The sequence below is a fragment of the Lissotriton helveticus genome, chromosome 10, assembly GCF_964261635.1.
Source record: "Lissotriton helveticus chromosome 10, aLisHel1.1, whole genome shotgun sequence".
NCBI lineage: Eukaryota > Metazoa > Chordata > Amphibia > Caudata > Salamandridae > Lissotriton > Lissotriton helveticus.
In genome coordinates, this window is record NC_136071.1 from 302414505 (window position 1) to 302440111 (window position 25607).

A 25607-nucleotide genomic window follows, 5' to 3' on the forward strand; every position below is an offset into this window, starting at 1 on the left:
CCCCTTCCAGCTAACTTGTGCAGTGACTTGTGCAGTGCGGCGTTCTTAGGTTCCTGCTGCTCCTCAGTGTATTTAGTTCTCTGTATTTTATTTTTTTTTCTTTGTGGGGAATCCCACTCCTCGTCACCACTGTGAAGTTGTGTATTCACCTCTGTAAATGAGGAGACAAACGCTGTAGGTCGCGGGGAATCTATTTAATCAAATTATTCACCATCGCAAGAAGAGCGCAGAGCGTCTTACTATGTTCGCGCTCTGGTCGCTCACACATGCGCATATCGCGTCTCGCGCATGCGCACCTCCTTTGCTCTCACATCCTTGCGTGTCGCGTCATACGCAACCGCAAGGACTAGAGCGCAACACTACAGTGTTGTGTCAAAAGTAAACTGCTTTTTTCCCCCGAGGTTTATGTAGCGCAAACTAGACTCGAAGATATCAGAGTGCTTTACATGAGCACCAGTTGCGTTACAGATGGACACATTCATTTTGTTAGGCATGGGGAGATTAAGTGATATGCCCTTAATCACAGGATGTTGAGCGAGACCTGACCCCGGTTTCCCAGCTTGGGGGTTTGACCGCTCAAGCCCACAGGCTACATCTTTCCCCACCCAAAGGGTAAAGTGAGGCAGCTTCTCCTTTACACATCACTCCCTATTTCGACCTGCATTTGCCCACAGCACACCAGATGGATGTTACCTAACAGCCACAGAATGCTGCCTTAGTAGGCCTGTAGCATTTAGTATATCCAGTAAAAGGAACAATCTGATCGGCCGACCAGCTCCCACTGTTTCACTCCAGGTCACTCCAGGTGGGCAAAAAAATGACTTGTAACTGTAATAAAGCGTTGCGAGCCAAAGCAGGGAGTCATTCTTTTGCACTGTATGGTTGAACCGTGGAACTCATTACAGCTGCTACTCATGACTTGAGGTTGTTTCGTTAGTTCGGTAAGGTACCAGTTCTGAGTCCACCATCTTCTGGATGCTTACATCACTCACCTGTGCAATCTAGGATTGTTTTTGTGGTATAAAATGAATGATGATGACAAGGATTGCATGATTGCTCATATTTCGTGATTAGAAAATTACAGGATCATAGAATTTTCAGCCTGGAATATTGAGTGCAGGAAGATTGCGATATCTTAATATATATATACTTACCAGTTGATATTTTTGTTCTGAATATTTTGGCTACAAAATTAGGGTACAATAATATTTCCTACTCGATATTAAGGATGCACACATTTTCTTTTGAAACAATTCAAAGAGAAGGGAAATCTTAGTGACTTTAGTTAAGTCACCTTGGTTCTTGTGGAAACTAAAGACTTACACCACCATCCTTGAAATCACACTCTTCTGGTTTTTTATCTTCTGACTCCTGGCACACAGTTTCTTGGATTGTGAAAGTCAGCTGAGCAACGCTGTTAGATGTGTTCTGCAAAGATACAAACACATGGGAACATCACACATAGCCATGGGACTGCCACAAAACGTGAGGTCAACACAATAAATACAGCTACCTTCCCAGACCCTTGAAGCCTAAATTATCACTGGCTAGGTTTAATTGGACCATAAAATGAAGACCTATTTCAGCTGGGAGGGGATCTTGGCAATGAGAGACCTACTAGTGAATCTTTTCGGAGGCATAAGGCCTCCAAGAAAAGAAGTGCCATCCTCTTCCATCTGTTGGTTGATGCTCACAGAGAACAAGGTGAGGATTTAGAGTTTAGCTTCTGAAAACTTTACATCCCTCCTCTTCTGGGCATTAACAAATATTTAACTTTCTTTGCTCTGTTATTTATGTGTACCTGAGCATTAAATGCTGCCATATTCACTACATTCATCGTTACCAAGGGTGTGGCCATTTCTTCTCACACCCCCACACAAATCCAGTACTTAACAATATTGTCATTGATGTTCCATTCTTTGATTTTGTTTGATATTGCATTACATAGGCTTAACTAACTTGTTACTCACATAACGTGAGTGATATCACATTTTAATGAATGATGTTTCTGCGCGGATTCGAACGATCTCTTTAGTTACCCCAGCACAGTAGCTTTGGGTTTGGTCACTAATTTTAATTGTGCTCTGTCATAGCCAGGGCCATTGGAATATGTTAATCTTTGGCCATGGATTGTTTCGCATAATTATGGATTTTCCGCATTTGCCACATAATCCATCACCTGCGTAATCTGCAAGTTTTAACATGGATCCAGACACTTGTACATTTAGCCCCATTTTTTTACCATCAACAGTTTTGATCATCTTGCACAACTGGAACGGTTGGCCAAAAATTACTCAGGACCTGTCTGAAGCATATTGCTGATTGTCAGATTTAAAACCATTCACAATGAAGCCTAAATGAGGGATACATTACTGTTTGTGTATGAAAGGGAAGTCATTTCCCCTGTGGTAAATGTACCAAATATGAGCAGAGAGAGGGGTTGTGTGCAATGAGATGCACATCGACTCCCATATTAATATTCATGTATCAGAGTATGGCTGTGCAAAGCAGCTGTCAGTAGATGAATGGAGACCTCCAAGAGTCCTTGCATACATGCAGTGAGCAGCCATATCTTTCTAAATGTTTTGGAAGACAAAGGTCCTAAGCAAATTAAACAATTTTACAAAACCAAATATTATATAGAACGCAATGGAAACTATATAATTCTCCTGTCAGCCGGACCAGGGATTTATTGTCAATGAATAACACAATAAACAAGAATGCAACAATTAGCCATAAAAGAAAGGGCACAATCCTGTGCCGTACTGAAAAGATAGAGATAGATAAAAAGAGAGAAAGATTCCACAAGCAAAAAGAAAACACAGAGCAGCCTGGACACTAGTAATATCAGTGCGAAAAAGTGTTCTCCAGAGTAGAACATACACAATATATACACAGTGGTTTGCATGTATGTCTACTATCAGTACATTCAGAGAGTAAAACACCACTCAAGCACACAAGAGCAGACAAAGTATTATTGGGCCACCTGGCACACTTTATGCAACCTAGCTACAGGTCTATTTTAAAGTTATGGCATTGTGAATCCTATCCTATGAGAAGACAGTAAAGACAGAAAATTGTTATTGCTTGAGGCAAACAATGTTTTACTCTCTACTTTGCACATTGCTTTCTATTTTTGGTATGTGTGGAGGCAATTGTCAATGCTGACGGGTTTCAGGTCAGTGCCTATAGCCATTGCTTCCTAGAGTGTTCAGTACATTGTGAATCAGTCAACAGTGCAGCATCCATAGAATGGGGCAATAGGGCAGCCCCTTTCAGTCATCAACACTGTTGCCATTGTTGTTTATGTTTGTATCAGCTCTCTGGGCTTCCATTCGCTTGTTGGAGTGTTTGTCATCTTGAGTGACTGCATTTCACTTGTTGACTGTTGTACTTCATAACCAACCAAGGGGCATATTAACATCGGCCAGCAATAGTTATCGCTGGCCGTGCTTAGCGATAATTATATTATCACAGGCTATCTCTGGAATTTATCACCCTGGTAGCGCGTTATAAACAACGCGTTACTCCAGGGCAATAAAAATTCCAGAGATAGCAAGGTTATCGCCGTTTTGCAGGGAACATTGCTGGTTTTCCAGCGATGTTCCCTGCAAAACGGCGATAACCTTGCTGATACGACCCACGCGGTCGTATCAGCATAATCCACCCCAATGTTGGGGATAGGTAAGTCTGCATTTTAGCAGACGTTAGTTTTTGGGGAAAACAGTTATTTTCTACAAAAATTAACGTCTGCTAAAATGCTGGGGCAGCCTTGTAAATATCGCGATGTGAACATCAGCGATATTTGCAAGGTAGTCCAAACGGGGTACGCCCAGTGATGCCCACTTTGCATCTCATTAGAGATGCAAAGGGAGGCGTTGGGAAAATGGGTGCTAACATGCGATTATGCATGTTTGCACCCTCTTGTAAATAGGGCGATAGTTTTATCTCCGTTTTTTTGGCTTTTTAAGCCAAAAAAGCGGAGATAAAGCCCTAGTAAATATGCCCCAAACATGGAAAGAAGGGGCCGCTGTAGAGCTGCCTGGTGATAGGCGTCCTGTTTTTATTTGCAGGCCAACGCTGGTCCCATGAAAAGGAGCTTCTAGTGACAGGTCGCCAATCTATGTGTGTTCTCTGTAGTAGTGAGGAACATAGCGCTCATTTTAGGATTGGAATTTCCAGTTACATACAGTGAGGAACTCACATGCTAAGATGGCATCCATTTATCCATATAGACGTAAGGCTCACATTGCCGAGACAGAGAGAGAGGGGATGTTATGAGATGTCACTGGTGCTTTCTTATGGCTCTGTAGGGCTGATTGAAGACCTACAGTTCATTGCGTTGTCTATCCCTGCTGCTGCCATAAACCTCTAGCTTCTCAGGCCTGCGGCCTGCTGTTGCCTGGAAAACAGTGTCCTTACAGTTGCCTACCACACTTTGCTTGATTTCTTTGTTGCCCATTTAAAAAAAAACAAAAAAAACTGTTATTTTAAATTAACTTCTCAGGAAATCAGGAGCCAGACATTTCTTCTGATCCAAAATATTCCAGTTTTTAGCATTTCTGCTGCTGGGTGGCATACCTCACTTACAATTTATTAGCAAATGCTTTCTCTAGGTGTGTGCAGAGCAGTCCTTATATGAATTACGGATAACATCCTTTCCACTAGAGTGGAGTGTAATACGGCGCCCCATGTGTAGTGGCTCGTACACTGTTGAGTACAGTCTGTTCCATAGCACTGAGGGAGGATCAAGGGTTGAGCCAGATAGCCAGCTGCACTCCTTGTTTTTCAATGGTGCTAAGGACATGGGGGCATATGTACAAGAACTTAACGCCGCTGTAGCGTAAATGATTTGATGTTACAGCAGCTTTTTTTTATTGCTGGATGTGCAAGTTGCCGCTAACTGCAGTTAGCGGCACTTTTCTGGTGTAAACGTGAATTTTCAGGATCCCCACTTCTGTTAGTGGGACTTAACAAAAATGAGATGCAAGGTGGGCGTTCCCGTGCAAAAACAGCCGCTAACCCCACTTCGTGATATTTACAATGAAATTCCCATCCAGGGATAACCCCCAAAACTGCTGCTAAGTCAAGTTAGTGGCAGTTTTTTAAGACCAGAAAATAGCTGGTCGTAAATTGGTGCAAACACTTGGGAGCTCATTTCAGAGATTTTGGTGCTGGACCGTGCTGCAAGGAATGTTGCTGCACTGCCCTGCGACAAAACAAAAGGGCAGGAATGCGCACTATCAATAAGATAGGTTGCATTCCTGGGCCTCATTCATGAAAAGTGATGCATCGCTGTGACAAAACAGTGTTGCAACACTTTTCACTGTGCCTTCCTTGTGCCACCATGAATGCGCCGTATTCAATGTACGGTGCTCCATGTCGCAATCAATGACAGATACATATGGAATACTGACATATCTGGCAGCACTAAAGTCACAAATTGCTACAGTTTTGTTGCAAGCATGATGCAATTCCAGCAATGCATGGGCCAGCCTATCCCTATGGCACTACGTCACCCTAACGTCTGCCATGAGGCAGGCATAAGGTTTAGATGCAGTGGTGTCTTAGAAGTGTCGCAGTGAAATCTGAGAGACTTTACTGCGCCAATCCTACAAGGCTTTGTTGCGTGAGAACTCCCACCCTGCATACATCATACCAGACGCAGGTATAATGTGGGACATGGCTTCACAAGCTCACGCATATGTCTAGATGCGTTACTTTGTAAATACGGTGCAACGTGGTGCAAGATTCATGCTGCAAGTACGTCAAGAATTGTCATACCGAAGAACCTCTGCCAGCAGATGGTAATGCTCGCCCATCAAGGGCATCAAGGCACTGCCACGACCAAAGCCAGGCTGAGGGCGAATGTGTGGTTCCCCGGCATGGACGACATGGTGGACGAGGAAGTCTGACGCTGCCACCCGTGCACCATCACCGGAGGTGACCCTGCTCCAGGGCCAATAATCACAGAGGAACCATGCTATTTGCCCTGGACGAAAATAAGTCTTGATTTTGGGAGCTTTCCTGACGGGAGGTACACCATCGTCGTCATGGACTCTTTCTCAAAATTCCCAGTGGTAGAGCTGGTGCCCTTCATGGCATTCATCTATGTTTGACCGGCCCTGGAAAGGATTCTCGCCATGTTCGGGCTGCCTGACATAATAAAACAACAAATCACCATTCCAGGGGCAGGAATTCCATGATTTTCGTTGTATCACCTCGCAGTGGCCTCAAGCCAACGGTGAGGTAGATCGGTTCATAAGAACCCTCAACTGACCTTTGCGAATCAGCGTGGACTAGCACCAAGTTCCCGAGGCATGTCTGCAACTATTCTTGCTCGTACAAACACCACACTCGAGAACCGGATGCACTCGAGCCTCGCTCCTGCTAAAGCACTCGCCACGAGATCTAATCCCAGAAGACCCCGAGTGGATGCTGCCTGGTCTGGATGCCAAAAGAGCGGAAAACAACCATCGAAAAGACGACTGCAAGCCGGGAGGGCAAAAGCTCCACCTTGAGCATAGGATCTAAGGTAGTCTTCAAGGATTGTTATCCAGGCTGCAAGTTTTGTATGCTTTATGAACCGGAGGTGTGGACAGTCACTCGAGTGGACGCAGCATGATCATGGCGCAAAGAGGCCGCCATAAGGTGGTGAGGAACATATCCTGGTTCAAAGCAGACCAAGGTATCCCGATTGCCGAGCAATCGTCTCAGGACGAAGGTGCCGGCCGGCAGGCTTGCCGGAAAAAGACACTACAGACATCCCCACAGGCCACGTGCCTGTCCCTGTGTAGGGTGACCAACCGTCCGTAAATTTCACGGACAGTCCGTAATTTCGGTCGTCTGTCCGTTGTCCGTGAAGGATTCTTTAACGGACGCCATTTGTCCGTCATTTTAACAGGGCACCGGTTGCCCCACCCTAAAGCCGGCACAGCTTGCACCCACCTCCCTTCTTCACTCCGATGCTGCACCAAAGCTCCTTAGATACTCAGCAGCATTGGAGAGGCACAGCGGAATGGCAACCCTCACACCTCCAGCCCTTGATGACCTGTTAAGAGGTGCTTGAAGGTGACTGAGAGGGAGGGGCTGCAGGTTCAGGAGCAGCTACATCTATTGTAAACAGCCCTGAATGCATCATGTCTCTGCTATTTAGAGGGGGGCTCACACATTCCATTTCTACCCAAGGCCCCAAACATCCTAGACTCGGCCAGATTACACCGAGGCCGCATGTGCTTCTCCTCACCGAGCTTAATTACTGTCACTAAATTGTAAACAAACCTCGGTTCTTCAAACATGCACTCTATAATGTAACACAATAAAGAAATGGCACAATCGCTCCCACAATGATTAACAAAGTATGGAGGAAAATCAGTTCAATCAGTTCTCTTAGAGTATCTCCTGTAAGTACTGTACATCACAGTGGGGGGTGGCATTTTGGACAGAGAGCCTGTCTTCTCGTTGTCTTGTGCAGGAGGGGGCGAGGAACCCAAGATGATACTAGAATACTGCATGCCCACCCCTGTGCCCACCCTGGTGGATCCTGTTCCCTCTCCTGTGATGGCTCCTGCCCTCCCCTCAGTGATGGCTCCTGTCCCCCATGTGGTGGCTCCAGTCCACCCCCGCCTGTGATGGCTCCTGTCCCCCCATGTTGTGGCTCCAGTCCACCCCCGCCTGTGATGGCTCCTGTCCCCCCATGTGGTGGCTCCAGTCCACCCCCGCCTGTGATGGCTCCTGTCCCCCCATGTTGTGGCTCCAGTCCACCCCCGCCTGTGATGGCTCCTGTACCCCCATGTTGTGGCTCCAGTCCACCCCCACCTGTGATGGCTCCTGTCCCCCCATGTTGTGGCTCCAGTCCACCCCCGCCTGTGATGGCTCCTGTCCCCCCATGTTGTGGCTCCAGTCCACCCCCGCCTGTGATGGCTCTTGTCCCTCCCTGTGGTGGATCCTGTCTCCGCCCTGGGTGGCTTCTGTCCCAGTCCTGGAACGGCCCATGCAGCGAGGGTGAAGTTCTTGATGGGCCTCTTCTCAAAAGGGCCCAGCTCAAAATTAATATGGAAAGGTGGGCGAGTAAGTAAATGAAGTGATGGGTGGCTGGATGAATTAGTGAAAGGGTGAATGGATGAATGAAAGATTGAATAAATGGATAATGAGAGAGGATGGATGGATTGATGAGTGAGGGGAAGGATGGAGAGAAAATGTAAATAGCTGGATGTATGGGTGGAAGGGTAGCTGGATGATGGATGAGGGGAAAGATGGATGAGGGGGAGGATGATGGATGAGGAGATGGATGGATGGATGGATGGATGGAGGGGAAGGATGGATGGATGATGAGGGGAAGGGTGGATGGATGGATGGATGATGAGGGGTGGGTGAAAGGATGGATAGATGGATGGATGGATGGATGATGAGGGGAAGGATGGATGGATGATAAGGGGAAGGATGGATGGATGATGAGGGGAAGGGTGGATGGATGGATGGATGATGAGGGGGTGGGTGAAAGGATGGATGATGAGGGGAAGGGTGGATGGATGGATGATGAGGGGGTGGGTGAAAGGATGGATGGATGATGAGGGGAAGGGTGGATGGATGATGAGTGGGTGGGTAGAAGGATGGATGGATGGATGATGAGGGAAAAGGATGGATTGATGATGAGGGAAAAGGATGGATGGATGATGAGGGGAAGGACGGATGGATGGATGGATGATGGGTGGGTGAAAGGATGGATGGAGAGTGGGTGGGTGAAATGATGGATGGATGCATGAGTGGGTGGGTGAAAGGATGGATCAGTGGATTGGATGGTGGGTGGGTGAAAGGATGGATCAGTGGATTGGATGGTGGGTGGGTGAAAGGATGGATGAGTGGATGGTTGGGTGGATGATGGGTGGGTAGGTGGATGAGTGAAATGATGGATGGATTGATGGATTGATAAGTGCAAGGGTGAATGAATGGACATATGAGTGAAAGGGTGGATGTAAGGATGGATGAGTGAGTGAAAGGGAGGGTAGATGGACAAAAGGATGAATAGATGTGCGAAGGAGTGAAATGATAGATGGATGAATGATAGGGTCAATGGATGGATTCATGAGTGGATGAGTAGATGGATGGATGGGTGAGTGGATGGATGGATGGAAGGAAGGATGGCTAAGTGAAAGGGTCAATGGAGAGAGAAAGGGAGGATAGACGGATGACTAAAAGAGTGGATGGGTGGAAGGATTAGTAAGTGAAAAGATGGCTGGATTGGTGAAAGGGTAAATGGCTGAATGGATGGATGGGATGAAGAGTGGATGGATAAGTGTACAGATGGATAGGGTGAAAGGTTGGATGGATGGATAATGGAGGATGAGTGAAAGGATGGATGAGGGGATGGATGAAGGGATGGATGAGTGAAATGATAGATGGAAGGATACATGATGGATAGGTTTGCAAATGGTTGAATATGTTTGGAAATGGCTGGGCTTACTTATATACTATTGCGCGACCTCTGATGTGTCTGTAAAACATACCTATTGTCCTGAAGTTTGTCCTGAATTTTGACCTCCTGTCCTGAATTTGTGTCCTGAATTTTGACCCTTTGTCCTGAATTTTTACACTCACCGTCCTGAATTTGCACCAATGCCAGTTGGTCACCCTATCCCTGTGCCATGCAGAGTGGGCGCAAGCCCGGAGAGCCCTGAGGGTCAATCCATGACAGGGGCATCAGCGAGGTCGTCGGAGAACACCGCTGGGAACTCGCAGCAAGAGCCCTCCCAAAGTCAACGGTGCCCAGCCAAAGGTTGAAGGACTATGTGTGCTGAACGAGCTGTGTACCTGCCGGCTCCTTTTGCTATGGACTGCAACACAACCATGTTCTAATGTGCGATTTACTTTTGTTCTTTTGCTCCTATCCTCTCGTTTCTGTTTTCCTCTCCTGCTGACTTTTCATCTAAAGGAAAGGAGAGATGTAGAAGGGCCACCCGACCGATACCAAACAAGGTTGCAGTGCACGCACCACCCCTCGTACCGGGTTTGGTTCGAGGGTATAAATAAATGGGTCCGAAGTCGCAAGTGAACTTCGGCCGAGAGTGTAAGCCTATCGTGTGTCCTTCTTGCTGCATGCTGCTAGGCCTAGCCGTGTATATGCCCAGCGCGTCGCACATGGCACCAATGATATGTGGAAGAGGTGTGGCGCCGCGACCAGGGCGACTGACTCCGGAATCTGGGGATCAAGGTTCGATCCCCGGCATCGGCAGCATATTAGCCCAGCACCATGTGACTCTGGGTAATAGCTCGCTTAATCTTCCCGACGGCCCCCAGCGCCTAGAGACCCTTACGGGTGAGTGTGCGCTTTACAAATGTGGATTATTTATATCATCATCATCCACTGTGACGTTCTGTACTCCATGTAAGGGATAGGCCAGGATTGTCACTTCGTCCCAGAAAGAGAGTTTGATCCAAGAGAGGAGCAGTGTAGGATACTTGCTGGAGGCTGCAAGGCAGTAAAAGGCCACTAGAGGGCAACGAGGCACCATTGAAGAAAGACTGAATGAGGGAAAAATAAGATTGCGACTACATTTGTACCAACAGTGTAGGCCCTACACAAGATGCGTCATGGCGACTGGTGCACTGAGCAGTAGAAACGTCTATCATCAGAGATGGCGACAGGCACACCGAGTGTTTTTCAGACCTGTCAAGAAGTATGTTGGCAAGTGGAGAGCCTGGAATTATGTTAGGCCAACTGCTGAAATGTAACATTCCTTCTACAACTCCATTTTAATTAAGAAAGGAAACACCAACACACCAATAGATTTTTCAAAGCATTTTCTATATGTTGAATTTTAGTGGATGTTTCTGCTGCCCACGGTCATTTTTGTTCCAAGTACTATAGTTTAAAAGCAAATTATGTCACGGTCATTTTTGTTCCAAGTACTATAGTTTAAAAGCAAATTATGTTGAGAATACTTGCTGGTGAACAAAACACAATTTACCTTGTAACTTTCTTCCAGCTCCCGAGAAACCTAGCATAGCTTGAGAGCAGTGCCTACATTATTTTCAGAACTAAATTGGCCACTGATGGTGAAGGTTACTCTGCAAGGGGGGTGTTTGAGGTACTGTACAACTGTTTGGGCAAGAAGGACAAAAGCTATTTGATCACCCTCACTAGATCATGCCTAAGGCACGTGAGTTTGGGAGATGAAATAACTACATTGAAGTTGTGAGTTGTGTGTGATTTTTTTTTTCTGAAGAACCTGGGGTCTCATTTACAAGGATTGATGTATCACTGCGTTGAAGCAGGGACGCGTAAAAAGAAGTTGTGCTGCGTAATACAGGTTATGATGCCATGAATGTGTTGTATTAACAATACATGGCACCATGGTGCAAGGACCCAAGGATGCGTCAGAAATACTAATGCATCAGTGGTAACTCTGCCATGACGCGTCATCCTCAAAAGTGGCCCATTGCTGAAATTGGCCTCACAACTGACGCAACTTCAGCGATGCATCAAAAATCTGAATTGACGCGTCAGTTCTGAGTGATACAAGTAGCCTAATGTGTTGGGACAAACGTAAAAGACTGTAAAATGGTGGTCCTGCATGTAGTGTAAGCAGTATGGCTATGTGTCACATTACAGTGGGCTTAGTCTACAAATGTGTATGTGGAGACCTGAGTATGTGTGAGCACAAGTATATGGTTAAAGTAAAGTGGCAATATATGTATTGCCTTCCCTGCTGAAACCCTGGCCTGCACCAAGAGGATTGCACTCTGAATGACTGCACCTGCTGTACACTTTGGAACCACAGCCCTAAGGACTTTGCCTTGCTTTGAAATGTGAAGGAATGGGCTCCCTGAATGCAACAGGTTAAAAGAGCTAAGTCTGCTTTATCTGCAGCAAGAAGAAACCAACTAACAACTTTCAGCTGGACTGTAAAGGATTTGTTAGGTGCACTGTGGGAGACGTAGTCCCAACCTTCCAAGGAGCAACTCAGAGCTTCTGAAACCTTGGACTGGTGTTGTGAATGCTTTGAAACCCCAAAATGGACCTTCTGGAAGAAGATCCAGAAGTTAGAGAAGATATAGAGAATTTGTGTCAAAAAGCGGCACAAGTTTACTGACCGTCTTCGAGAGTCAGTCCGGTGACATTTAACCGCGACTCAGCATAATATTCAGTTTTGTCCCACTGAAGTTCCAGAGCTTTTTGTTGTTGATGAGACTTCCAGCAGGTGACAGAGGCATTGCACTGAGCCAAGCTGCTGTCTTCAAACCCAAACCCGGCCCTAGCTCGAAGTCGAGAGAAAAAGCTCCAAATAAGTGACTAGGGGCCCGATGTAGGTCGGTCGGTAACGGCCGAAAATCGGTATTTTCGGCCGTTACCGACCGGTATTCAGTAAATGGTATGTAGGGCCACATATTTCACAGAATCGGTAAATTTACCGATCGGTAAATTTACCGATTCTGTGAAATACCGAATCGGTATTTATACCTATTCGGTAATTTTGATATGTAGGGGGGACTCTTCTGAGTCCCACAACCCTTACCGAATCTGTATTTTACCATCAAATATATTTGATGGTAAAATACCGATTCCGGTGTGCATGCACATGTGTGCATGCACACCTGTGCCATATGACAGGCAGACCTGCCCTTAGGGCAGGTATGCCTGCCACATGGCCCCCGAATCTTTTTTGGGGGTGCTAGAGGGTGTCAAAGTGACACCCCCTGCACCCTTGTCAAAATCTGTATTTACCGATTCGGTAAATACCGACCGGTAATGCCCCATTCATTCCTATGGGCTTCAAAGCCCATAGGAATGAATGGGGCTTTACCGGTCGGTATTTACCGAATCGGTAAATACAGATATTTACCGAATCGGTAAAAGGAACATCTGGATGTTCCTACATATCCATCCCTTAGATTTACCGATTTTTAATTACTGATTCGGTAAAATTCGGTAATTAAAAATCGGTAAATCTATTTTACCTTCATCGGGGCCTAAGTCAGAAGGTAAAAACTGGGCCCTACTGGAAAGTGTATCTGCTCCGTGCTTCACTGCGGATGGCCTTAACTTTGACTTTGTCCCAGTCAAGCGTGACCAGATGTCACAGGGTGGCGATTTTGGCTTGTAGGCACTAGAAAGTGTTTATTCTTCAAAAATTCATATCTCCAATTTCCTATATTGGACTTTTGTCTTTTTGGTGTCATTTTATTCATATAAATATAGGTCTGTGCCTAAAATCATCTTCTTCTGCTCCCCATGCCATTCCAGTTTATACAAAGCCATACGCAAATCAGTCTTGACCCTGTTTCCCATGGGAACAGTCCAGCCTGAACTGCTTAAGCAGGAAAGGCTATGGTGCATTGACTTAGCACCATCAGGCAGAGAACTGCATTAAAAATTCTTCAAAGTATATAAAGCAGCTATCATGGAGGAAAAGGGAAGGTATTATTTAAAAATCTCAGAGTCAATCAAATCCTCCAAAGAGCTCTTTAACATTGTCAACTCCCTTATTTCTCCCCCGGTTACTGACCCTGCGGAGTGTTCACAGGAGCTCTGTGATAGGCTTTCAGCTTTCTTTTGTACTAAAATCTCAGATATCTATGCCCAGCTGGGAGCATTAAATACAAAAAAGGGGGCAGATGTCCAGCCTGTAATCCATCTAACTGAAAGCTTCAGCAGGAATTTGACACCTAGTTTACTTACTTTTCCTAGTATGTCACTAGAGATTACAGACCATTTATTAGAAGGAGTTAAGTCCGGATCCCCCATGGATCCCTGTTCCCTGAAGGTCCTAAAATGTGCTAGAGAAGCTATCATACATCATCTCACTACTGTCCTAAATTTAGCCATCTCAGAGGGGCAAATCCCCCTGGCATGGAAGGCTGCAGTGGTTAGGCCACTCTTAAAAAAGCCCTCATTGGACCATATGGAACTGACAAATTATCGTCCTATTTCTCTCTTGCCTGTCCCAGCTAAGATTTTAGAATCCCACTTAAATACCCACCTGAGTGCCTATTTAAGGAACCATCAAATCCTTGATGGCTCACAACACAGGTGTAAAAGCTGTCATAGCACAGAAACGGCTCTCACTGCGGTTTTTAACAACATCCGTACCCAGGGGGACTCAGGCCATACCACCCTACTGATTTTACTTGATCTTACCGCAGCTTTTGATACCCTATCTCCACTGAGACTTGTGGAGCATCTCAGGGAGATAGGAATTGGTGGCTCGGTTCTAGGGCTTCTCACCTCTTTCCTTAGTGAGCGGACTCAAACAGTGAAATTGCGAAATTTCTACTCGGATCCAAATCTTCTACTATGTGGAGTGCCTCAGGGCTCATCCCTGAGCCCTACGTTATTTATTATCTATGTTGCCCTGCTGGCAAAGTAGGTAAGATCTTTTGGTTTGGATGTGTTGTCTTCTGCAATCGACACACAAATAATGGTTTCCATCACTCATAACATCAGTGACTCCGCCATCAATTAAAAAAATTGCATGCAAGCCGTCTCCTCATGGATGGTGCAAAACTATCTGAAGTTAAACGCAGAGAAAGAAGACTGAGGTTCTTATACTCGGGGACAAGTTGGACATTTGGTCCAGGGATTGGTGGCCTGACTCTATGGGCACTTGCCCAAGTCCTGTCTCCCATAGAAAAAACTTAGGAGTTTTGGTGGACAATTCCCTTTCTTTGAATCTCCAGATTAGCGGGATGGTGGCTACCTGTTTTGGGCTAATCAGGATTATAAGGAAGATTTCTCAGTACCTCTCATTTGCCTCACACAAACAAGTTGTCATTGCGCTAGTTTTGTCCAGATTGGACTATTGCAATGCCCTTTATTTGGGCATTAACAAGGGACTGGTGCGGCCCCTGCAGCTGGTGCAGAACGCCGCTGTCAGGCTGGTGATGGACTTGCCTAAATACCACTCAGTTTTGTCCTCTCTTCTTTCATTGCATTGGCTTCCTGTGGACTGCAGAATTATGTTCAAAACTCTTTGTCTCACTCACAATGCTTACTATGGCCTGGGTCCTGATGGCATCAAACCTTTATTTCAGCACTATGCTCCCATTAGGAAGCTCAGGTCAGCAAGTAAACACCTCCTCATTGTCCCTGGGTTTAAAAAGGTGAGATGGGGAGGTAGAGCCTTTTGAACTGTTGCGGCTAAATTGTGAAATTCCCTCCCGGAGGAAATCTCGGGGCAACTGTCACACACCCTTTTTCGAAAGGCGTTAAAGACTTGGCTGTTTCCAACGATGTCTGTTTGAGTGTGTCCTCTCCTGCTTGCATATTGTTCTGTTTATAGCGCCTTGACGCCCTTGGGCTAAGTTAGCGCTTTATACATTTTATATTCATTCAACTGCCAGCCCCGGCTGTTTACACAATGGGCTATATGTGGCATCTGGAACTGGTTTTATTATGTCAGGTTTTATGGGTGATGTGTACTGGCTTGCACAGCCCTTTCTTCTCTGCTTTTTCCACTTTGTCATACACCATAAAACTCCCTATGCTCTCATCATAGCCTTTGGAGTTAGGGGCCAGTTTGAGAGGATCCATTATGTAACCATATGTTTCTACTTGGTGACCTTTAAGACTCTGTGCTACAGCATTTCCATACCCGACATGTGAAATAAAGGGCAGATTTGAGTGCTGCCTGCATAACAATGTGCATGTCTTGGTATTTAATGCCCATTTTTCCTTTGATAAATTTCTGCTGGTTTGACCTGCAAAATATGACTGGAGAAAATTGCAGAGGTGGGGGTGGGGTGGGCTGAAGGTTCTAGGTGGAAAGAACTCACAATTCCAGCTGTGCAGTAACTGGAGTTATGGCAAGTACCTGAATTAAATGAGCAGCCCAAAATGAGGCCTTAGTTGCAGTGAACCTCATGTGCTAATCTTTGGATGAATCCTTAAGTCTTTCTAAGCCACACCATTTTTTACACTCCCATTGCCAGGTCTTGTGACCAAATATTCTCCTGTAAGATTAATTTGATCCTTGTATTGCACTGAATTTAATAATGACATTTTACATTGGTTTACATTTGTTTTATCGAAATAAACAAATATGTTATTGGATAATTGATCATGACAGGTCTTTGTACCATATCCAAGTCTTACATTCTTACACTGGCACAATACAGTCACAAGAGGATCATTTAACAAGAATCAGAAATGGCATTCCCCACAAAATCGGAGTGTAAGTTAGTACCAAAAAGTTGTACGTTCAGAAGCACGCATGGCTAACCACTGGTATTGCACCACCTGTCCATAGATAATAATGGAGTTAGGGAAATGAAACCCCATAGGACATAATGTAAAATTAAAATATTTAAAATAGTTAAAAATATAAATAAATATAATGTAATCCCATAAAATATGTAAAAGCAGTTCATATTTATTATTTTATAATAAATCATGTGACTACCATATTCTGAAACTAATTAATTCTACTCATCACTTTTAATAATTAGTTTTGCATATTAAAAAATAGATTTTAGGGAAGAAATTAGATTTTGTTATTTAAACTTCTAAAATTGTACTTTAATGCTTCCAAAATTAAGTTAATAGTGCTGTACCATTTTTTATTTTGCTCCACATTTAAAGGTAATATATTCAACATAAATTGACATTAATATTTGGTATATGATTTTTTTTAAATATTTATTTTCGATGCAAATACGTTTTAAAACTTCACCATAGGAAGACTCTGACGTCAAGGCCTCTGCATGGCAAAGTACAGGGAAGAATAAAAATGTTGATTTTATTTTTTAACAGTAAACCAAACTCAGATTTTGTTAACGAACAATAAGTAGTACACTAATTCAAAAGGGCAAATTATTCAAACGTGTAATTACGGTTGTGAAAAGCTTAAAGTAGTAAAGTTACTCAATGGTGTTAGTTATCTTTGTGAATCAGGCCCTCACACTTTACAGATGTTTTCTCACGTTGTCAGCTCGCAGCAGATCATATCACTTAGATAAATATTTTCTAGTTTTGAAAACAGAAACTAAGGAGGTGATTCAGTTATAATCACCAGAGCAACATTCCTTGTCGTCACGCAACAAAATCTTATTATACTAAATGCCCTTAAGCAGTGCAAAAGGATGAGGGTGTTTACAGAGTATCACCTGCATCTAAACTAACAAATAGCTTTGTCTGTGTGACTGGGGTGGAATACTGCCGCACATTTATGGGCGTTGTTTTTTCTGTGAACATTCTATACTTGTTGGTTGCTTTTCTTCAGCTGTTGCAAAAACTGGCAGCTCATGCAGTTGTGGATAAAACTGTCTTTGGGAGCACTTATAAACATGCATTGCATGGAAGTAGGTGCTGTATAAACAATGACTGGCAATGCCAAGATGACTGGTGTTGGTTCTAGGCTTCTAGGCTTAAGTCAATGCTTGTTTTGTTTTGTCACTGTTGTGGTAAAACCTTTTTGTTGGGGGAGCTGACCGCCGCTTAATATTAAAAACAAAAACTTTAGCTGAAAACCAAAATATTTCTAGTCTCAAAAGTACACATTGCCATTGTAGTGCCAGACACCGAAGGGAAATATTTTGTGTGCAAGTGTGCTCTTTGGGAAAAACAGAATGCTGTCAGTCACTTATAGTGAAGTTAGCCAATAGCCGAAGTGGTCTGACCCATTGGCCCTTGCTGTAGTCAGGTACAGAATAACATGAATGGCACAACAACAGACAAATGAATGAAAAGGTTTTGCTGAAATCCCTTATACCTATGTTATAAATATGTACGTTTAGTGAATGAAAAGGTCTTGGTTAACACCAGCCCTAAAAATAGGATGTTTAAATCAATTTGAAGTTGGTTATCCTGTTGTACACTGTTTTGTCTCTTGGTAGGAGATGGTGCACAGCAAAGTATGAGACTACTGTCGTATCGAGTAATGACATGGGTTTCATGGTAGGAGAAATGTTGGCAGTCCTCTATTCTACAAATTTCTGGTCTTTTGCAAATTTCCACAACCCTCAAAAACATCAGAAACTTACCATTTGCAGAGTTAAAGTAGATACAAAAGATCTGATACAAGTTGGATTTTCTAAAGAAAAATCTTACTCAACCCTACATTATCAACAAAAAGAAAACTGGCTGGCAAAACATTTTTGGGGGCCGTCCTTGCAGGTGAAGTTGTGCAAAGGTCACAACTTGTCAGCTCCAAATAATGGAAAATGTGTTTTGTCACTTTCACTGAACATCATACCTTTCCCGCAGAATCTAATTTTTAGGTCTCGGCTGGACAGCGTGAGCGCTGTCTTGCAGAGACCTGTTGGGTTTAATCTGCGGGCTTCACCCCGCTCATAGGCTTTTCATTTACTCGTTCCATTGTCTCTCTAACATCATATGTGCCCATTTGTCCTTGACATGCATGCGACCTGCCTCATCTTGTGTTTACCCGTGCCCAAGAGCTTAGACCAAGACTTGTGTCCATCCAGTGCTCCCATTTTAGGACCTACTTTTTCGTTTGCGTTTGAGCACTCCACACAAGTGCTCTTGCTTCTACAAGCTCCTTATTTTCCTCCCACCCGGGCTTCATTTCAAAGTATGTGTAGATTGCTGAACTACACTAACTGCAAAGCAGCAAAATTGCAAGCTGTTGTTAATTTTTTTTTTGCAGATTTATATAGCATGATCTCAACCCAAAGGTGTCGGAGAACTTTCCACGAGCACCAGTAGCATTACAGATGGACAGATTCATTTTTCGGCACAGAGAGATTAAGTTATTTGCTTAGAATGACAGGATATTGAGTCTCCCATTGGTTCCCCAGCTTCAAAGTTGGCCACTCTTTCGTTACCTGCGCTGCATCGCCAAATGTGATGCAGCGCGGGCAACAAAATTAGTTTTTTGTTTTTTTTCGGTACTTACCTGTAATGGTCCATATCCCGCATTTTACAACCCCCCACCCTGACCCTCCCCTACCTGACGTCACCGCCCCGGTATAACGCCCTGCATGGGCCGTGCCTGGCGTTATCCTTACAACAGAAAGGGCAGTGAAAGTGTCTGTGGCCACATCTGTAATACCATATTGCCCCAGTAGGCAAATGAGTGTTGTGCTTCTAGGGCACTATTTTTATTTCAAAGCCACACAGACTGCATCATTATGGGCTGCAGGACAGGTAATCTCCCTCCTTTGGGGTTACAGCAAGGTATGAAAAAACAGCAATCAACTATAAAGATAGTTACTTGTTCCCTGGCAGAAATGTAATCACATGGACAATGGAAATGAATATGTCATGCTGTTTTAATCAGCCTTATAAGCACCAGTGTGACAGTGTAGGCCCTTGTAGCCCACCATCTTGTGAAAAGCTGTTGTGCTTGAACTTCTTTATTCATATGCAAAGGCTGCGACTTAGTCTGCTCTAAGGATACAGAACCTAATGTGAAAGACTTTCATTTTTCAAGTATATTAATTGTGCATTTCTGCATAGTGCTAGGGTCTGCATTTCTTTCTTTCTCTTTTTTAACTGGCTTTCTTTTTCGCCACCTCTGCAGTTTCATATTTCCTTCTCTGCTCATTTATTTGTCTGTTTCTCATCTTCTTCTGCTCCTTTCCTTCTCACCATTTCTCATTTCATTCTCTCCTCTCCTCTACCCTCCCCTCCCCTTCCCTGCCCTCCCCTCCCCTTCCCTGCCCTCCCCTCCCCTCTCCTCTCCTCTCCTCTCCTCTCCTTTTTCTTCTCTTCTGCTTTATTATGCCTTCCCTTTCCCCTTTCTATCTCACACTCTACTCCTCTCACTTTTTCCTTTACTTTCCTTCTCTTCTCTCCTTTCCCTTCTCTCAATTTCTCATTTGCTTCTTTCTGCTCCATTTTTTCCTTCTCTTTCTCCATACTGTCTCTCATTTTTTTCATCCTCGCAAACGCTTTCCCAGCGCACATTTTCTAATTTCGTCCGCTTTCCATCTCCTTGGTTTCATACCCTTCTTTCCATCTATACCTCTTCATCTTTCCTTCTGGCCTTCTCATCTCTCTTTCTCAATTTTCTCCTTTCCCCTTTCATTTTCTCCTTTCATTAACATTTTTGACCTTTAATTCTTTACTTTCCTCCATCCACCTCTCCTTTCCTCCATTCCCTTTTTCCTTCTCATTTTCTTTCCTTCTGTTACTTCTTCTTTCTTTTACTCTCCTCTTCTTATCTTCTCTTGGCATTACTACTACTACTACTACTCTCCTTCTCTTCTCCGTTTCTTGTCTCCTTCTTCTCGTTTTCCTTCTCTCTGCTGCCCTCATTCCCACCTTCGCTTTTTCCTTTGTTTCTTCCTGCTATAGTTATCATCCGTGCTAATTTCTCCTGCTTCTCCATTCTTTCTCCCGTTTTTCCTCTACTTTGCCCCTTTTTAGGTTGAGCCTAGGCAACGCTTGCGCTGTCTCTTCAAGACATGTTGTGTAGACTTTGTGGGATTACAGCCCACCCATTGCTTTTTTTATTGATGGTTTGATTGTACTTTATAAAGGCTTGCTAGTGCTTAATCTTTCCTCTTTGTCCCTCCTTGTTGTCCTTTGTTTCCTCCCATGGAGCAGCACCTAACTACTGGTATGTTACGCTTATGTGTTCATGTCTGGGCACTATTTTTTTCTTTGTTCCTGCTTGTCTTTGTCAAAGCTTCCCTTTTTGTGTATCCCTCGTGGCACCTTAAAGGCACTGTGAATCTCCTTTGTATTGTTTTGTTACATTGTAATGTGAGTGTGTGCTTGAGAAGCATTTAAAAAAAGCTTTGTTTCCTATAGATCACCATCTCCGTAATGCTGCCTTCTTTCATTTTTTGCATTGCAATTGTTTATTTTAGGGTTGTAGCTAGTGATTATGTTTCCGCTTTTTGAAGACTGTTTCTCAAATGCACGTCCATGTTTCATTCGCAGCCCCATCTTGCCTTATTTACCTTGTCTGCATTCTTGCCTTCTAATGACAGGCTGTGGCTGATCCATAACTCAGTGCGCCCAGTCAGTAGATGCCTTTACCCTTGTGATTTGGCTGGCCTTAACGCTCAAACAGCGAAGGAATGTAGAGCCGCACCGAAAGCAGTAGCTGCTCCCAACAGCGCTGTCTCCCCACCCCCTTCCATTGGTCAGCCTCTGCCTTCCTCCTGGTTTTACCTTGTGGTTTGTGATGCTGAATCCTTCAAAGTGCAGACTGGCATCTATCACATTGGGACCCTGTTAAATGTTTGTTCTTCTAACCTATGTATGAAACCCAATATCGAATCTGTGCTACTGTATGACATGTATGATTGTAAGCTACACAGTTTAGGGGACTCTCATTCCATATCTGACTGTGCAATTCATGTGCCTGTGTAAAGAGTGTGAAACTCTCTGTAGCCTGTGACTGTAAAAAGCCACATTTGTGTTAAGCACATTATCCTGTATCTGGCTCAGATGCTTCAGGGGAGCAGTGGTTTATGAGCCATTGAGGTTTGCATTAGGGTTACGTTGCCAAAACAATTGCTGCTTAGGTTTGACTTCACGGGCAAACATAGTTGTAATGGTGTATTTATGGGGCCTGCTTCAAGTCATCTAATCTTCATGGCCATTGCCAAGGCAAATCTAAGTACTGGTGGTATGTGTTACTCCGTGTGCGCCTCCCCATAACTGCTGTTGCATTAAGGAGTTTGTGTGTGTGAGAGAGATTATTGTTGCCTAACTACCCTGTCCTTTAACTGGTACAGCCTGCTCAAACAGTGAGCACCACTACAACTCTGGTCTGGTAATGCAGTACTACAAGGGCACAGCTTTTAAACTGTACAGCTACAGCAAATCTACAACACAAGAATTGCAGTGCAGCTACAACACCACAAATGTATAACTGCACATCTACAACGACAGTTAAGTGTAGTACTGTACAGTTGCACTTCTACCACACATCCAAAAAGTCTTAAGTATACAACTGCACATCAACAACGACACCAGTGCATAGCAGCAACATATTATGATGCTCATCAACACAACACTTATTGATATATAGCAATTCTATGCATGTACAACCACAAAAAGAAGCATCCACCTTAGTTGCACATTTCTAAAATTGCACATCTTCAACAACACTGCATATGCACACCACCACAGCTGTATATCATCAATGGTGAAACTCTACAAATGTGCATCTCATACCAATGCACTGATAAGCAGCTTCCCACATGCAATAGAACTATACAGCAATCAGTAATACTAGAAATGTGCACCAACAACACGACAGTACTGTTTTCTGGCTAAATCATTCTATAGCTGCACACATACAACAGCACTGCAACCTACAACTGCATACATATGGCACTAATTCAACTCTTCAAAGAAACATGTACAGCACTTGATCTGCACATCTTTGATTTTGCTGAATTCCGGAACTGTGTATCCACTACAAAAATCCTTCGCTTTTCTCCTCCAGCCTCTCCTTTTGCGCCTTTCCTTCTCTTCTGCCTTTTCAATTCAATCCTTTCCTCATTCCTAGCCTCCCTCCCTTCCTTGCTCTATCTTCCACCCTTTCTTTGTCTCTCCTTCCTTCCTTTCTGTCCTGCATTTATCTTCCTCTCTTTCTTCTTTTTTGTTTCTTTCCTTCCTTTCTGGAAGACACTTTGCTTCCTAAAGCAATCTCTTCACTTCATGCATATTGTTTGCTTCATAATTGCCTAACAGTTGTTCCAATGAGCATGGAGGTGGCTCCAGGGGTATGCTTACTTGTACAGACCTGTGAAACCTGCATTTAATGTATTATTGCCAATGCGACTGGTTAAGGGTGCTGTGTATATGTCAATGAAAAACGTTCTGATTTGCTTGCTTGTGAACATAAAACAATAGACTCCAGTAAAATGTTGGAGCGCCAGTGGAGGTCATCCTATGCTACTGACACAAAATTTAAATATAAACTGGCCCTCAAAGAATACCGTAGGAAAATAATTGAGCATAAAAAACGTTACCTGGAGGAGAAAATTAATAGAGCGCATGGCTCGGCCAGGGAATTTTTTAACACAGTGAAGACTTTCACAGATCCCTTGGCTCTTAAACAGTGTCTTCCAGTCTCTCAGGCCCTTTGCTCCCGCCTCTCTGACTTCTTTGAAGATCGCGAAGATCTATGACACCTTCCCCAAGAATAATGATCTAGGGAGTGCTACGTCTTTACCTGACTGCATCGAGTCTTCCTCCACCTTTTCAGACTTTGAGGCAATCTCACTGGAACACTCACTGATGGAATTGTCTAGATGCCGCTCCGGCTCACCACTTGACCCTTGGCCAGCCAAGCAATATAAATCATTGGCCCCTTTTCTTAATCCCTTCCTCAACTACATCTGGAATGACTCGCTCAAAACTGGAATTTTCCCGGAGTCTTGGAAACATGCCCAACTGGTCCCGATCTTAAAGAAAGCTAATACAGATCCTAATGAGCCGGTGAACTATCGACCCATCTCTCTGCTCCCAGCCCCTGCCAAGGTCCTTGAAACGCTAGCGCAGCAACAACTGGCAGGTTTTCTTGAATCCCACGACCTACTTCATTAATCCCAACATGGTTTTAGAAAGTGCCATAGTACTGAGTCGGCCCTTATAGAAATGGCCGACTCTGTGCGGTGGAAACTGGATGGGGGTTCCAGAGCGGTGCTGGTGCTGCTCGACTTGTCGGCCGCATACGACACCGTCTCTCACCCCATCCTGATTGACCGTCTTCGGTCGAAGGGCATTCAGGGGAAGGCCCTGGAGTGGCTAACCTCTTTTTTGTCTAATCGCACCCAGGCAGTCTATACTCACCCTTTTACTTCTGTTAGCCGTACCCTGAAATGGGGTGTCCCTCAAGGCTCGGCTTTGAGCCCACTATTGTTCAATGTTTATTTTTCTCCTCTTGCCGAACTCATTGCTAGGTCGGGCATTATAGCTACTTCCTATGCAGATGATATTCAGCTGCTTTTCTCCTATGAGAGTGCCACACAGACTACTTTTGATCCTTTGAAGGATTGTCTGCGGGACATTTCAAAATGGATGGACCATAACTGCCTCCGCATGAATGCGGCGAAAACGGAGGTTCTCTTTTTCCATCAACCCTCCCCTCTTGATGCAACTCTCTGGTGGCCACAGGAACTCAGCCTTCCCCCTGTCCCTAAGGACTCTGTAAAAAATCTAGGGGTCAAGTGGGACTCAAATCTTTCCTTTAGTAACCAAATACAGACCGTTTCTGCCGCTTGTTTTTCCAAGATCAGGATGATTAGGAAATTCATCACCTATCTCCCCAGTGACACCAGGAAAACCATAGTCCAGGCATTGATTACATCTCACCTGGACTATGCGAACGGCCTGTATTTAGGGTTGCCCGCGGGCCTCCTACATCGGCTCCAGACAGTCCAGAATGCGGCGGTTCGGCTGGTCTGTGGGGTTTCCCTACGCACCCATATTTCGCCACATCGCAGAGCATTACATTGGCTACCAATCCATCAAAGAGCTGCATTCAAAGCCATGACCATAGCCCATCGAGCAACTAGGGGTAGGGGATCGGCCTACCTCTCTGTTAGCATCCGTTCTTACTGTAACTCTCGGAACCTCCGTTCCAACTCCCAACATCTGCTTTCCATACCAAGATTCAGGAAAGCACGTTCTGGAGGTAAAACCTTCCAGGTCTGTGCCACAACTCTCTGGAACAAACTCCTGATCGCAATTAGGATGATCCAGGAAGAATTACCCTTCCGTAAGGCACTAAAAACTTTCCTCTTTTGTTAACCCCCCCAGGATTATCACTATGCTTTCACTCAGAAGCGCCGGGACACCCCGTTGGGGTAGATGCGCGCTATATAAAATACACAATAATAATAATAAAATAGCTGTCACTTGAAGTCTTCTGGCACTGAGGACTTATAAAGAGACCATTGCCATTCTGTTCATTGTGTGAAAAAAAAAAAACAGGTTTAAGTCAGATAAAAGGCAAAACATGAGGAATTTGGGGTGTGAAAAACTGATGCCATAAGGTTTGCTCCATTTTGCTTTTAAAATCTCAGAATTAGAGCTATTGACCACACGTGGTAAATACTTCACCCTGGGGAAAGGTGTTTACCATGTTTGGTAAAACCTCCACCCTATTCTGACGTACTCATAATGAGGGTCTTACTATGCAAAAAGGTCCTTACTTCCTGAAACAATGGTATTGCACTTCAGCTATACTTACAGCATCCAGTCCCTGTATCCAATAATTCTTTATCCGGAAGACCGAGCTTGTGTTGTGGTGGCTGTTGTAGCTGTTGACAGCTGCTGCAATGGCGCTGCCCAGGTCCACCTGTTCACCATTCTCATACGACGCAGGGTTTGCTCCTGCTACCAGGCCGAGCACTAGCGCCACTTGCAACCACATCTCCACCCTGTACTGGATTGTTTTCTTGCACTCAGTGGGAGCTGAGAAGTCTCTGTTGCTCTGGAACCTCCTCCGTCTGTTTCCACTTCCTTGGCATGGGTTGTGGTTTTCCCAGATTTAAACAGGCCAAAGCAAACGTGAGTCACGCATCATGGAAACATCCCAGGCTGAAAGCATGCCCGGACTAGAAGATGGATATTGGCAATTGGCAAACCCAACAGGTTGAAGCACTCCCAAAAATAAACTAAGTTCCGGATTGCTCATTGTTGCAGTTACGTATGTGTGATCTCTTGAGTTTCGTCTGCC

At 44.5% G+C, this 25607-nt stretch overlaps 1 protein-coding gene across 1 annotated transcript in view; it reads right to left on the reverse strand.

Annotated features, from left to right (window-relative positions):
• Window positions 1-25369, reverse strand: part of LOC144785168 (cathelicidin antimicrobial peptide-like) — a 116196-nt gene extending 90827 nt beyond the window's left edge. The window contains exons 1-2 of the mRNA XM_078664231.1: window positions 25119-25369; window positions 1324-1428 (exon numbers count right to left, since the gene is read on the reverse strand). Coding sequence (XP_078520357.1) covers window positions 1324-1428; window positions 25119-25301 — 288 coding nt within the window. The 5' untranslated portion in view covers window positions 25302-25369. The remainder of the gene's footprint in view (window positions 1-1323; window positions 1429-25118) is intronic.
• Window positions 25370-25607: the final 238 nt, after the last annotated feature.